The 15,856-nt window shown below is 32.8% G+C and overlaps 1 protein-coding gene across 1 annotated transcript in view; it reads right to left on the bottom strand.

Annotated features, from left to right (window-relative positions):
• LOC134249776 (uncharacterized) overlaps window positions 1-11,054 on the bottom strand; it is a 53,340-nt gene extending 42,286 nt beyond the window's left edge. Inside the window, exon 1 of the mRNA XM_062732130.1 lies at window positions 10,609-11,054. Within this exon, the coding sequence (XP_062588114.1) occupies window positions 10,609-10,650 (42 nt within the window). The 5' untranslated portion in view covers window positions 10,651-11,054. The remainder of the gene's footprint in view (window positions 1-10,608) is intronic.
• Between the last annotated feature and the right edge of the window lie 4,802 nt (window positions 11,055-15,856).

Genomic DNA, 15,856 nt, shown 5'->3' with positions numbered 1-15,856 from the left:
GATGAACCTAACGTCGCGGATTCGAATCTCATTGTTGGGACCTGGAGACAGATCCTTCGGATGAGACCGTATAAACTGAGGTCCGTTGTCGCATTAGGCGCTGGAACGAAAAATATCCCTCCTTGCTCCATGGCCCTAAGTGCCGAGTATAGGACAAATTTTGTAGCTCTCCATCGGCAAGTGGTGGCGTCTCCATATGAGTAAAAAATTCTCGAGAGGAAGTTAAACAATATCCAATCAATCAATCAATCAATCAATCAATCAATCAATCAATGCCTTTATTTAAGGAATGAAGCTAATTTCAACTTATGTTATACGATATAACATAACTTGGGGCAGTTTACGCTTTATAAACCGCGAAGCGGTTTATAAAAAAGCGTAAACTGCCCCAAGTTATGTTATATCGTATAACATAAGTTGAAATTAGCTTCATTACTTATAATTTAATTTCAGTGTAGTCAATGAAACAATTTTTCCTCTGGAAAAAGGCTTCAAATATAGAATAATTTAAAAGTAACGTCAAGCGGAGTAATACGTTTTTGACGTAACTCATTGTGACGTAGGCAAGTTATGTTATCCAAAATATTATATGTTCCTCTGAATGATTCAGCCAATGAAATTGCTTGATACAAGTAAAATTAAATTATTATGTCTATCTTTGTAAAATAAGGGGGTAGGAGGCTAAGCCCCCTTCCCCTGATTCTGAAGTCATTAATGCATCTAGCCTGGAACACAATAATGAACACTCTACTGTATGTTTACATTTATTAATTTGTCGTGCGTTGAAATATGATAAAGATATCAAATTTCGTATGCATGAAAAATATTCTTTTCATGTTTATGAATTCGAGCAAGTGTTTCAATTTGTAGCTGATATTATAATAACTAAATATAAGTTAAAGAACGTTTTAAAAATGCACATATGATGAAAACATATTGAAGTTTTGAAAAGTCTATATAGCATTTTGATACAGTAACAATATGAGCATGTGCTTCAGAGATTTTCTGAATTTTAATCCCTGTTTTCATGCATTTTTACAAAACTTGTTAGGGTCTAACTTATTCTCTATTCTCTTGGACAATGGAACAATTCAAAAATTATTTTTCTTACAATTTTATTAATTATTCACATTCGCCAAACTTCTTTATTTTCAATATCAATTATCAATTTAATCTCTATAATTTCAAGTATTATATCAGTTCTTCCCCCAAAATGGAGTAAGATCTTTGAAATCGATTTTCTTTTCATTGCGTGACTGTTATGCTTTGTTGTGTCATTTTGCTAAGCAACTGTATTGATTGGATGTAATATTTGAAAAGCCTTTTGTTGTTGATTTTTTTTCTCTTTTGACATAGTTGAAAGAAGGCCTATATCTCACACCAAGCACTTGTTTTGTTTATGGGGCACTCCCTACTTAATTATTACTGGTTAAAATATGTAGGGTGTGCCGAAACATGTGTCTGTGCTATTGCTAATTATATGTACGTGAGGCAGTTTATCTTCTGGGAAATCTGGACTGGTTAAGGTGGAATGCCACACTATTTTTAATTTATTTTACAGAGCTTTGAGTCATCTTTTTTAAACAATGGTTTCAGCATTGAAAGGCCGATATTAGCTTTTAATTATTTTATATTAATTTTTTGGTAATTTTTTAAAGGAAATGAAAAAAAAATATATAAATAAGTTGTTTTTTATGGAATGCCATATACGACAGCCTACTGCTTACTACCAACTGCTGACTGCTTACTGCCAACTGTCAGCTGCTTACTGCCAACTGCTTACTGCCAACTGTCAGCTGCTTACTACCAACTGCTGACTGCTTACTGCCAACTGTCAGCTGCTTACTACCAACTGCTGACTGCTTACTGCCAACTGTCAGCTGCTTACTGCCAACTGCTGACTGCTTACTGCCAACTGTCAGCTGCTTACTACCAACTGCTGACTGCTTACTGCCAACTGTCAGCTGCTTACTACCAACTGCCATATATATTTGAATAAATTTTATTTTTATATTGATTTTAATGTAAATTTAAAAAAAAGGTGTGGATCAATAAGACATTTTTTCCAAGAGGGTCACTTTGGTAAAAAAAAAAAATCCAACCCAGAAATTTCTTGACAAGAAAAAAATAAGTTAAGTCCTTTCCTAAATTGAAAATTTATTTCGGCCGGGGAGAGGGGGTTCTTATGCGTCATACTTTCATGTGTATTGTATTTTTCACACCAACTTAACACGAATCCACATTTTCGGTTGGGGAGGGGGGGGATTCTAAGTTCCCTTTTAGTTGATTTTTTTTTTTATACGTTAAATAATTTTTAGTTGGTTTAGTTTGTGTATTAAAAAACTTTACAAATTTCAGAGGGGTGTTCCGGACCCCTCTCTTTAGATCTCTGCATGTAAAACATATTTTAGGCTGCCCATATTTTATTTGTACAAACAAAGAGATATAAATGTTTGACCGGCGTTTTCATGTGGAGGGTCCAAGGTCAGTTATACCTGTAGTTCGTTTAGTTTATTTAACGTATGACTGTACAAATTTCAAATCCCCCCCCCCCCCGATCTATGCGTGTGAAACATTATAACACACAGAGAAATACATCTTTAATTTGAGAAAATTTTTAACCGTAGAATATAATGGAAAACGGAAATTTATTTTAAAAACATCTTTCTCTGCGAAACGACAAATCTTTTTTATTATTATTCTATCTTCAAAGGTTTTGTTATCTCCGGGGGAAGGGGGATCTTTAAAGATTAAAGGCAGAAAATAGTCATTTTATTACCTATTTCAAATAGGAAAACAAATTTAAAAAGAATATACGATGTACTTTATCAACTGCATATATTGAATATTACATAACATAAAACATATTGGTCATTTTATTCAGTTCAATTTTAACAGGGTGACCCCTTAAGAAAAAAATGTCCTGGATCCGTGCATTTTCTCCCCCCTTTTTGTGAAAATTCATATAAATATCAATGCAAATATAATATTTATTCAAATATGTGTGGCAGTTGGCAGTAAGCAGCTGACAGTTGGCAGTAAGCAGTTGGCTGTCGTATATGGCATTCCATAGTTTTTGAATTAAAAGTTTGCTGTAAATGAATGCATCATATGAATATCTAATAGAATATGTAAAGAAAGACTGGATTATGGAATGCCATATACGACAGCCAACTGCTTGCTGCCCACTGCTGACTGCTTACTGTCAACTGTCAGCTGCTTACTGCCAACTGCCACACATATTTTAATAAATTTTTTTATATCGATATTTATGTAAATAAAAAAATATAGGACATTTTTTCCAAGAGGGTCACCCCGTATAAAAAAAATCCAACCCAGAAATTTTTTGACAAGAAAAAAATACGTAAAGTCCTTTCCTAAATGTAAAAATTTATTTCGGCCGGGGAGAGGGGTTCTTATACGTCATACCTTCATGTGTATGACATTTTTCGTAACAACTTAACACGAATCCACATTTTCGGGTTGGGTGGGGGGGTCTAAGGTCCGTTTTAGTTGATTTTTTTAATACATTAAATGATTTTTAGTTGGTTAAGTTTGCGCATTAAATAACTTTACAAATTTCAGAGGGGTGTTCCGGACCCCTCTCTCTAGATCTATGCATGTAAAACATATTTTATTTGTACAAACAAAGACATATAAATGTTTGATCGGCGTTTTCTAAGTGGAGGGTCCAAGCTCAGTTTTACCCGTAGTTCGTTTAGTTTATCTAACGTATGACTGTACAAATTTTAAATGCCCCCCCCCCCCCCCCCCCCCCCCCGATATATGCATGTGAAACAATATAACACACAGATAACTATAGAATATAATGGAAAACGGAAATTTATTTTCAAAACATCTTTCTCTGCGAAACGACAAATCTTTTTTATTATTATTCTCTCTCCAAAGGTTTTGTTGTCTACGGGGGGGGGGGGGGGGGGGGGGTGACAAATTAAAAAAAATAAACAATGTACTTTATCACCCGCATATATTAAATATTACATAAGATAAAACATATTGGTCATTTTATTCAATTTTACCAAGGTGACCCCCTTGGAAAAAAAATGTCCAGGATACGTGCCTTTTTCCCCTTTTTGTGAAAATTCATATAAATATCAATACAAATATAAAATTTATTCAAATATGTGTGGCAGTTGGCAGTAAGCAGCTGACAGTTGGCAGTAGGCAGTCAGCAGTTGGCAGTAAGCAGTTGGCTGTCGTATATGGCATTCCATACTGGCTTGACTTTTTACTTTTTTTAGATTAATAAAAAAGTATTTTTGAAAATAAAACACATGATTTGTGAATATTTTTTAAACCTATGGTTAAAACACCATAAAACTAGTCACAACTAAGGACAACATGTTTGTCAATCATATTTTAAAAAGAAATTGAAACGAAATTGAGAAATTTTAGAGAAATTAATTTTTTTAATATTTGGACCTAACCCGATCAAAATTAAACTGATCCCTATCAAACTTAACAGAAAATGACAAAGAAAATACTAATTTATTGCCTCTTCATGTATTTACAATGAAGAAATCTTTTTATTGTCAAGTTCAATAATGTTTTAACCCTTATTACACCTAATCAGACTGTTGTTCTTGGGAAAACATTATTTATTTCCAATAATTGTACAATTATGGTTGGGATCGGTTTAATTTTGATCGGGATTGGCCAATATTAAAAAAGAAGAATTTCTCTAAAATTTGGCTATTTCGTTTCAATTTCTTTTAAAAATATGATTAATGAATATGTTCTCCCCAGTTGTGACTGGTTTTAAGACGATTTTGACCACAAGTTTAAAAAATATTCACAAATTATGTTTTATTTTCATAAATATTTTTTTATTTAAAATTTTAAAAATAATATCTACATATTTTACTAGGTATTCATTTGATGCATTCATTTACGCAAAATTTGTACACAAAAAAAAAACACATTATTTTTATCTAAATAATTTTTTTCATTTTCTTTGAAAAATACAAAAAAAAAATCATTTAGAATAATTAAAAGCTAATGTCTATGGAATGCCATATACGACAGCCAACTGTTTACTGCCAACTGCTGACTGCTTTCTGCCGACTGTCAGCTGCTTACTGCTAACTTCCACACATATTTGAATAAATTTTATATTTGTATTGATATTTACATGAATTTTCACAAAAAAAGGCACGGATCCAGGACATTTTTTCCAAGAGGGTCACCCTGGTAAAATTGAATTGAATAAAATGACCAATATGTTTTATCTTATGTAATATTCAATATATGCGGTTGATAAAGTACATTGTTTATTTATTTTTATTTTTCCTATTTAAAATAGGTAATAAAATGACTATTTTCTGCCTTTAATCTTTAAATAAGCCCCCCCCTCCCCCGGAGCCAACAAAACCTTTGAAGAGCGAATAAAAATAAAAAAGATTTGTCGTTTCGCAGAGAAAGATGTTTTGAAAATAAATTTCCGTTTTCCATTATATTCTATAGTTAAAAATATCCTAAAATTAAAGATGTATATCTCCGTGTGTTATAATGTTTCATATGCATGGATCTGGGGAGGGGGGGGGGGCATTTTAAATTTGTACAGTCATACGTTAAATAAACTAAACGAACTACTGGTATAACTGACCTTGGACCCTCCACTTAGAAAACGCCGATCAAACATTTAAATCTGTTTGTTTGTACAAATAAAATATGTTTTACATGCAAAGATCTAGAGAGGGGGTCCGGAACACCCCTCTGAAATTTGTAATGTTGTTTAATGCACAAACTAAACCAACTAAAAGTTATTTAATGTATGAAATAAATAAACTTTTTTAAAGGGACCTTAGACCCCCCCTCCCCAGCCGAAAATGTGGATTCATGTTAAGTAGGTTTGAAAAATGTCATACACATGAAGGTATGACGCATAAGAACCCCCTCTCCCCGGCCGAAATAAATTTTCACATGTAGGAAAGGACTTTATGTATTTTTTTTTTCTTGTCAAGAAATTTCTGGGTTGGATTTTTTTTTACCAGAGTGACCCTCTTGGGAAAAAAAAGTCCTATAGATCCGCGCCTTTTTTTGAATTGACATAAATATAAATTTTAGAAATAAAATTTATTCAATTACGTGTGGCAGTTGGCAGTAAGCAGTCAGCAGTTGGCAGTAAGCAGCTGGCTGTCGTTTATGGCATTCCATAAATGTCGGCCTTTCAATGCTGAAACCATTTTAAAACAGTTCTAGATAGCATAAAGATACCATTACCGAATGGCACATTGATTTAAAAAAATACTTTGGAGAACTGAATTCAGTCCATCGATCTACATCATGCTCCTAAATTTATCACAGGCATTATATACGGGGCCATATCAGCAAAATACGTTTTCTTTTTAATAAATGAAACTAGCAGTAAGTTACAGAATACGAGTTATTTCCCTTTGCTCGACAAACGAGCAATCTCTACCCAGAGTTATCGTTCCATAAACAGAGGTGTTGTAGAAGATCGACAAAAAAACTTAGCCGAGCTCATGGACAATCTGTACCCCTTCTAATTTTTCCGTGTAAATAACTTTGTAAACATTTTCTCATTAAATTAAAAGCCCTATTCATATGTTGTAAAACTTTGATTTCTGGAACCTTTTTGTTTTTTCTCTCTTATATTTATTATTTATATTCTTAAATATGCTAAAGAAAAAACTGGTGCATGGGAAATAGCGCACTCTGAAAGGACAAAATATACATGTATGTTATATATATATTTAAATCTAGCGGAATTCGTCTAAAATTATTGGGCGGGATTCTTTAGATCTATTTTATTTCATTTTATTAAAATCTGAAAGCTTTAGTCTGATACTAGATGTATTACCTCGCTTGTCAAACTAATCGACAAACGATATCATTTAATGTATGCAGTGTCTCTGATTTAAATATTATTACTGTCTAAGGTTACATTGTTTGAACAGTTCGCTATTTATGCATGGTCAATATATGCTTTTTAAATAGCTAAAGTAATGGGAAAAACAGGCATTAGCAACATACTACATATACAAATTTACGCATGTATAAGACAACTGTGAACAGTGACTATGATTATTATATATTTCTAGAACGTATAAGATTTTGCAGTGAACATATTGAGAGAGAGAGAGAGAGAGAGAGAGAGAGAGAGAGAGAGAGAGAGAGAGAGAGAGAGATTGGGTGTCATTCCTGATAAATTTGACAATGAGTAGGTAATTGATTGGTGTCATTATTGATAAGACAGAAGTAGTGATAGAAGTTTTCAACAGATATGTAAACCATTCATAAGTACTACCTATCTCGAACGTCAATCTATTTAAAAAGCTGTTTACGTTCTTGACACACAGATTTTTCCGAAATTTTAAATTTTAGAATGAGTAGACTGGATTCGAAGGAAGGAAAATTGTACATGTATTGAAAAATCGACAATTGAACGAAATGTCCCATGAACGCAACATCAGATGCACGTGTAATTGATAATGCAGAATATATCGAAATTGCGAAAGGACAATGGGGAGATAAGAAATGAACCCATGTACATTTGTCACTTGTTTCCAAAAAATAATCAATCGCAAACTTTCACTTTAGTATTTCTTTCTTTGAAGGTAAATAGTTGGACATTTTCCTAAAATTGAAAGTGTCACTTATTGCCCCCTTTATCATATAGATAAAATTCTACGTACAACTAACATAGGAAATTTAAAAAATGCATATATATAGGAAAAGGAGATGAAATCGTTTTCGGACGCTTGTTTCCGTAATCCAAGTAAAACACTAAATGCTTATAAGACACCTGAATCAAACCCAGGGTTTACAAAAGGATATTCATTTCGAAAAATTGTCTTAAATATTTTGTGCAAAGGCAATTGCAAAAGGGCATATTAAACCAGTCGATTGATTATTTCAACACTTTTATGGACAATGTACCTGTATACTAGTACCTATATTGCGACATACATGTACTTAAAAGTTCCGGAATCATTCCTAATACACGATATATAATATATATATAATTTGCTATACATGACAGATTTTTTAAAAAATGCTGAATCATAGGTTGTTGTTGTAAGTGAAGCATAAAAATTGATATGCCTCACCAAGCACGTGAGAAAATTCGTGTAAATCATCGGTGGATCAAAACATTTGAAAAACTTGTCATTTAGCTCTCCAAAGTCAAAATCAGCGATTAAAAGTTGATTAGATTGGAGATTACGTCGTTCGTATGAAGACAGCACTTCAATAGGTGTGGACTTGTTAGCCACGAACTATAAGTGCCTTGTTCTACAAATATTTAACAAAATCTTCCCTTTAAATGTTTTTTTTTTTTTATTTTTTATTTTTTCAGAAAAGTTTAAAGACCTCGTCACTATTGCTATGCAATATACTGTAAATTAAAAACTATTATATTTGTTTAATTGAATGGACAGTATATATATAGTTTTTATTTTTTGTACCTTAACAAATACTCCTCCTTCTTTTCTAACTAATGTATGAGCAATCCTGAACAATAGAAGAAATGACAATAGTAACATTAAACAAGTATACATTTTTACTCCTTTTGGGGAAATTTAAGATCCGAAAATGTTTTTAAAGTTGGACAACTGATACCTGGTGTACCTTATAAATAAAGAATAATAGGACTTCTTTAGACACTCTGTCTAAGTGAGAAAAAGAACAGGTAAATAGACAATTTGAGTATTTTAATTTAGGTCAGAAAATAAGGATTCCTGTGGCGGTAGAGTAAATAGAACATATCTATCATGGCCGAGACACAATAACTACATACTCTTATCTGAATCTAGAATTTATAAACTTAGGATTATCTTCGACCGATGACAATTGACAAGGCGCACAAAATCATCAAACAACCTAACATATCATAGATATACACACAGATACAAACTTGTTTTGCTTAAAAATATATGACCTAAAATTTTCAGGAACGGATCTAAGGAGTGGGGTGGAGTTCCTGAAAGCAGTTTATGTGAATACTAGTTTTTTTCCAGAACAGCAAACTATATTTCATGTAAATGTTTCATTACATGTAACAGAGTAATTGCATGTATTTAACCCCGTATTAACACAGTCATAATCATGTATAATGTTATAGTTCATAATTATATTGAATACGTGCATAAAGTATGACTAAACTAGCTGTTCGCCGCCTTTCCCAGGCAATATTGGTACTGTTAAACATTTCAATACAAGCATATAAAAATTTGAATAGATACCTGTAATACATAAATAAAAACACACACATTGAACGGAATGTATATAGATAATGCTTAAATTAAAACTGTCCAATTAAAGCATTACTCTTTTATATCTGTACTATGTGAAGGCGGATCTAGGATCTAGAAGGCGGATAGAGAAAAATAAAAGCCAAATAAAAGCTAGATAAACATAGGAGGAACAAGAAAGATTTCCATCACTAGTAGTTTGACTTCAAAGAATCAATAAGCGTGTTTTTTTTCTGTATCCGCCTACGACTAAATAAAATGAGACTATATATGTCCTATAGGGGTTTCAAAATAACAGTCTGGAGTAACTTCCTTGCTCGCTTCCTTTCTTCAAACAAAACTGAATGCGTACAAGATTTAATACAAACAATATATGTAATACTAATAGTAATATAGCGTACATGTATTGTACCCTGACACGCGCACCCTTACACACATGGGTGGGTTGGGATGGAGTGGGGGGTCAACCTTTCAATGAACAATATCAGTAATAAAACTTAAATGTTTGGAAATTTGGAGGGGGAAGGGAGGGGGGGGCGTGTCCCCAATAATGTTACCAGTTTATACAATAGGCACTCGATCGTGCGTGTTTTGTGTCCTTTTAACAAATTTGTATTTTCATAGCTTTTTTTTTTGAAGATCAATTTTAAAGATCATATCTTTGCTTTTCTCATTGAACACAAAACTAATGCTAATTTCGCCATTTCATACTACACAACTGACCCACGATTGTGCCCTCTCAGTAATATTAATGCTGGATGATCTTTGTTTTCTATGGTAGGTCCCCCCCCTCTCACCCTCCACACTTCTTGTACACCCAATTAATTGTTTCGAATTTCCGAATGCCAGACGTTTTTAGCAATCTGGGTGATTTCAAGTGTCTGGTACAAAATCGATCTATTATAAATCCTTCCCTCTTCTCAATCTTACGTACATTCAAACATGTGTATATTTCATGACAAATCGTCTATAATTCCTTATCAATATATTTTTCCCCGTTTGTAAGTATTTCATCTATCTACATTGCGTAAAATTTATATGGTAAACGACAAGAAGATGGATTTTTATTGCTAATATAATTTTGTATTCAAGATGGCGATATGTGGCTCACGTCCAAAAACTACAGACAAGCCCATTTTCATGTCATCACATGACCGACTGATTTCTCCTTGGATACCCCTTTCCAGAAAAAAACATAAGCAATTGCCCTTCTGGATTTTCCCTGGGATAACCTAAGTTCTAATTATATATAAAAATAATAAAAGTGGGCTGGGCTACATGACCGCCATTGAACTCTCGCACCTGCCTCATTAAGTCATTTTCCCCCTCCATATAAAAACAATTTTCGTAAAGATATAAAAGCCAGACTTACCGAGGAAGAGATAGACTCCGTGTTAATTCCGTCCAAAATCATTTTTTTTTTATGAATTTAGGAGATAAATAAAGTTCGTTTCCAATATGGCCACGTCACCACGACAGTATTATTACACAAAGGGCTATCGAATATTCGATTTTTTTTTCACAATCAGCTGTTTTATTAGACGTTTTTCTATTCCTCACCCAAAGAAAAAGATGTTAATATAGAATTTTTAAAATTTCCTTTCTGGTATTTTGGTTACGAACACAAACGAGGAAGATTCGCTTTGAACAAGTCACGATAAAATACTAGTATCTGCCTAAACTTGCATAAAAATGCACGCCGAGTAATTCACTGTAAAGAGAGAAAAAGGTCTCTGTTAATCGTTTAATTTCACACAATTAAGAATGGTGTCTCTATGACTTGGTCTTTATTCTCAGTGACTGATCTGTATAAGGTAGTTTTCTTTTCTTTTTTCCAATTTTAAATTTTATCACTGGAATTTTTCCTCTTTCTTTTCGCGTATAGACGCAATTTTACATAGATATAGCTTAACCTATTTTTGCAAATTACTTGTCTATATTTTAATTTTTCGGGTGAATAGAGGCATGGTTAGGGGATGCGAGGCTATGTATATAGTTTTCATTTATATAGTGTATAATTTTAATAAACAGAAATTATTGTTTGTGTGCGTGTGTATCTGTGTGATTTTTCCTCGAGAAGCAACGTACACATGTATTCATCTTTGTTCAAACTTTTACTGTGTTAAAAACAGCTGTAAAGAATCCACTTAGATCTAACGAGTTGCACTATGATCAGCGTAGGGAACGCATCATTTTCAACGCGCTTTTCTAAAGTGTTACCGTGTGCTGTATTCAAAACTCCTACAAGGAGTTATGAGATCTATATCATGTTTGTTTTCAAATAGTAAAGTGCGCATCCAAATCATATCCTCAATGATTTGCAAGGAATATTTTTTTTTTCGTTTCCCCCTTAAACTTTAAGAGCCCCATTAAATCCTGCATCCATGGAACTTGGTTATACCATGTTTCAAAACAAATCAGTTTCCTTTTATATGAAATATATTTTTAGGCATGGACCAGAAAATTTTCCTTGTTCCGTAGTTTAGCAATTCCGATTGATCTATATACTATATATAAGTACACCCAATAAGTGTCTCTGATCAATATGCATACCATTAATGTCAGGATGAACTTAGAGTTATCTCTCTTATAGCATGTATTCAATTCATTTATTGACAACAACATCATACATTGGCATAATAGTCATAAATAAAACAATTAACTTATCCAAGTAAACATATCAGGTTTGTTGTAGTTTTCTTTCCTAATATCAAAGAACTTTTTCAAAAAGTTACATACATACATGTATAACGACGACAACTGAAAGTTATAAATAACTTGACGGGAAATTAGCCTTGCTAAAAATAAGTATATTACACAAATTCAAATATACCTATATATACATTTTATTTCAATATATAAATAAGTACAAGTAGTCCATTTATTCCTTGGACACCTGTAAAAAAAATTTTCTGCATCTAAAAATAATGTTTTAACTTTTAGGTAACTTTGAAGAATTGATCGGGTTTGTTAATTCTTATATATACTAGGCCTATAAACCATATGAGGGTACATCTGTGTGGTATTTTATGGTTTACTTGCAAAAACAATGGAATTCCAATATTCGGCAATATTTTTATGTATGTTTGAATATATCAAACAAGATTAATGAGGTGAGAGTCGATTGGGGGTGGGGTTAGAAATTTCAGCAACCTCTTCCACTCTTTAGTGATCAACAACATACTGTTTTCTTCTTAATAATGCATACGTTGCAATTCTCTCTCTCTCTCTCTCTCTCTCTCTCTCTCTCTCTCTCTCTCTCTCTCTCTCTCTCATTATTTAAGGGTGTTTTAAATTCCTATATTTCATTCACGTACAGTTTGTTATTTGTCGAATAAACAAGGTCCCACAAGTGCTATCATCTCAAAACATGCAAAAAGGAAAAAAAACATCACGGAAGTCTGCTCTTCTTTCAACTTAATGTATTTGACACTCTTTCAGCTTTCTTTGAATTGAACTTGTTTCAGATTTGACAATAGTGATATCAATCAACAATGTGATACTGTGCCCCTACCCATCTCCCCCCTAAAAAATTATAAATATATAATTTTATATATCTCATCGTCACTGAACAGAATATGGTCTTATTAAAGTATATCGCTGTGCAAGCATTGTACATCTTTTTAATTTTTGTTTGTTTGTGAAATATTGTTTATAAATATCTTATAAGTTGTAATACATATTTATAAATAAAACATACGTAATGTTAGTATTTTCCTTGTAGGTGAACTACATTTGCTATTGGTTTGGATTTTACTTTACTTTCCTTGAAGTAAAATATCGCCACGTGGCGTTGCTTGGTTTCACAAACACCTTGGATCGATAACTTGATTCTTCTTTCTCTTGTGCCAAATATAGAATCCATTATGCATGTACTTCCAGTTATGAGTGTAGAACATAATATACTAAGAATTAAAACTGGTAATAAACGGGATGATAATTGTCAGTCAGAATTCGTTACCTTGTTACATTTTCTATATAATTGTTATTTTTTTTAAAATAATTCATATTATAAGAAGATTATAAAAAATATGTGTTCCAGTTTTGAATTCGAAGTACATGGAAAGATGTCTTAATACTTCATAAAGCTCTGTCTTCGATTCAAAATAAAATCTACATGAATTTTTAAAACTGAAAGATTTTACCAATATTTACACATTTCAAGTAATCCATAATTTCATTCAAACCACAGAAAATGACTAAAAGTCGTATCAAAATTATGACGATGAGAACTAATAATTTTTTTTAAAGAAAATATATAGTGCAACTTTTGGGATATGTATTTGTTTACAAACAAGCATATTTACAGCCACGAAAAAAAACGTCCAAGCTCACAAATCCTAAGATATCTTATTTATACCTTATCATATTTATATTTATATTTGACTATAAACTAAAGCAAAAAGTAAGGGGGGGGGGTGAACTAGCATGGTAAGCAGTAATGTTTGGAAAACAGTGGAGACACCCCCCCCCCCTCCTGATACTTCGTGTCTTTCACAGATTAACACAGACTTGAGAAGCGGTTGTCATCTTTTGCTTTCGTAAAGTTGATTGGGGTTAATTATGAAATCTAAGGACTGAAATCAGGCTCCCACAGGTATATATTGATTTTACAACGTTAACGTGATAGCATTGTTCACTTTTATTACGAAATTTATTAATGAAATTAATGATATGCTTCTCTTCGTCTATAAATGAACTCGGAAAAACGATTCCTTTAAATAAATTCTGCAAGCATATATAAATTTTGAATTGGGGCGTTGTACACGCTTTTCTTTTAAATACAGACTGTACAGATCATACTTGAGTAAACACGTACATTTTTACAAGCGGTGAAGTACCTGCATTGAGTGCATTCCTTTCATGCTTGCTCTTATACCCGGCTATTTAAATATACACAGGAATTTTACTACACGTAGTTCATAAATATAACTATTGGAAAAGATTTAAGATGCAAGGCACGTTGTATCGGGAGGGGGGGGGGGCTTTTGCACAAATATAACCTTTTAACATTGAAAAAGTTCATTTAAAATCTACTCGACCCCTTTTTTGTTGTTGCGTATTTAAATCGGGAAGTTTTTTTTTTACATAATTTCGTTTCATGCTTCATTATTATTGAGCTAGTGCATAAATTTAAGGTGTAATGTCCCTCTGATAAGAGAGATAACTTTCCAAAGAAATCAATGAATTGTCTTACCAGAGTTTAAGTATGGCGATCATTTTGTTGTCAATTATATTCATTGAAATCTAAACTACTTTACAAATATGATTATTGAATTCTATTTTCTGTTGTCAATTTTATCTTAATTATGAAATTCTAAAAGCATTATTTTGATTATCATTGGTCCTAGTCTTCTTTAGTTAGTAAAGCATTTACAAATAACAGGTGTTGCTTTAACAGATTCGGTGGTGTTTTCTTTTTAATTTTGAGTTCACCGAGACACATCTAGTCGACATATGAATGAAACCTTTCTCATCTCTTGGCCTTGACCTTGGAATTTGACAAGCATTCGAGCTTTATCTTGGCCATGAACTGGGCATCAGTGTTTCACAAACACATCCTATTGCTTACAAGTAATTGTAATTAAGGATTTTTATGAAGTTTAAAAATCCGGTATATGCTGGGTAGATTAATTGAACTAACCTTCCTTGCCTAGAATTTTGAAAACATGAAAATTGATTTTGAAGAATTTCCTGAACTTTGCGTATAATTAGGATTTTCATACATAGGATGAGAACAAAGTTCTAAAATTTGAAAATAAGTAGCCTTTCAAATACTAGTAACGATAATATTGTTACATGCCTTATCTATTAGATCCATAACGCACATATTGTTCATGTACTCTGTCTTTAATTCGATCTGTTATCAACAACAAAAGGGTATATGTTTCTTAATTATATACATGTAGTACCCATTAACTTTCCATAAACTAAAGGCGCGCATAAAATAAATCAATTTTATTTCAGAACAAAATGTGAGGGCTGTCGCGTTTTATGGATTTTTTTTTTAAATACCGTAACTGCATGGTGACTGGATCGAGGAGGAGCACGGGGCAGAATACTTTATTAAAAGGGTACATTGACATAGGCCTTCAGATAAAAAACGAGAAATATTTTCGTGCATATAGAAACCCTTGATAATTCTTGATTGATGATTGTAAATAATCTGAGTATATATCCAACATGCATTCTAATATACATGTAAATTGTAGAAATATAGATAATGTTTTGGTTTTACACAGATTTTCAGTGGCGGATCCAGAAATTTTGAAAAGGGGGGAGGGGGCGACCAGATTGAGATCAGGGTAGGGACCCACAGCCACACACACAAAAATAACCCATTGATTTATCAAATATTGTGTATATTTTTGGACTCAAAAGGGGGGCCCGGGCCCCCTGGGCCCCCCTCTAAATCCGCCAGTGATTTTATCTGTGTGTGCATGTTGACATTATATGTTAAATATATGGGGGCATATCGAGAGAGCGAGAGAGAGAGAGAGAGAGAGAAAGAAAGAAAGAGAGAGAAAGAAAGAAAGAGAGAGAGAGAAATGGAGAGAGAATTGACCACCTGTTGCAAGCGGGAGATAACTCTTTAATATTGTTTTCGATGCAGTCCTAAC

The sequence above is a fragment of the Saccostrea cucullata genome, unplaced genomic scaffold, assembly GCF_032062105.1.
Source record: "Saccostrea cucullata isolate Sc308-1 unplaced genomic scaffold, CSIRO_AGI_Scuc_v1 ctg160, whole genome shotgun sequence".
Taxonomy (NCBI): Eukaryota; Metazoa; Mollusca; class Bivalvia; order Ostreida; family Ostreidae; genus Saccostrea; species Saccostrea cuccullata.
This window is presented reverse-complemented; position numbering and strand designations above follow the sequence as displayed.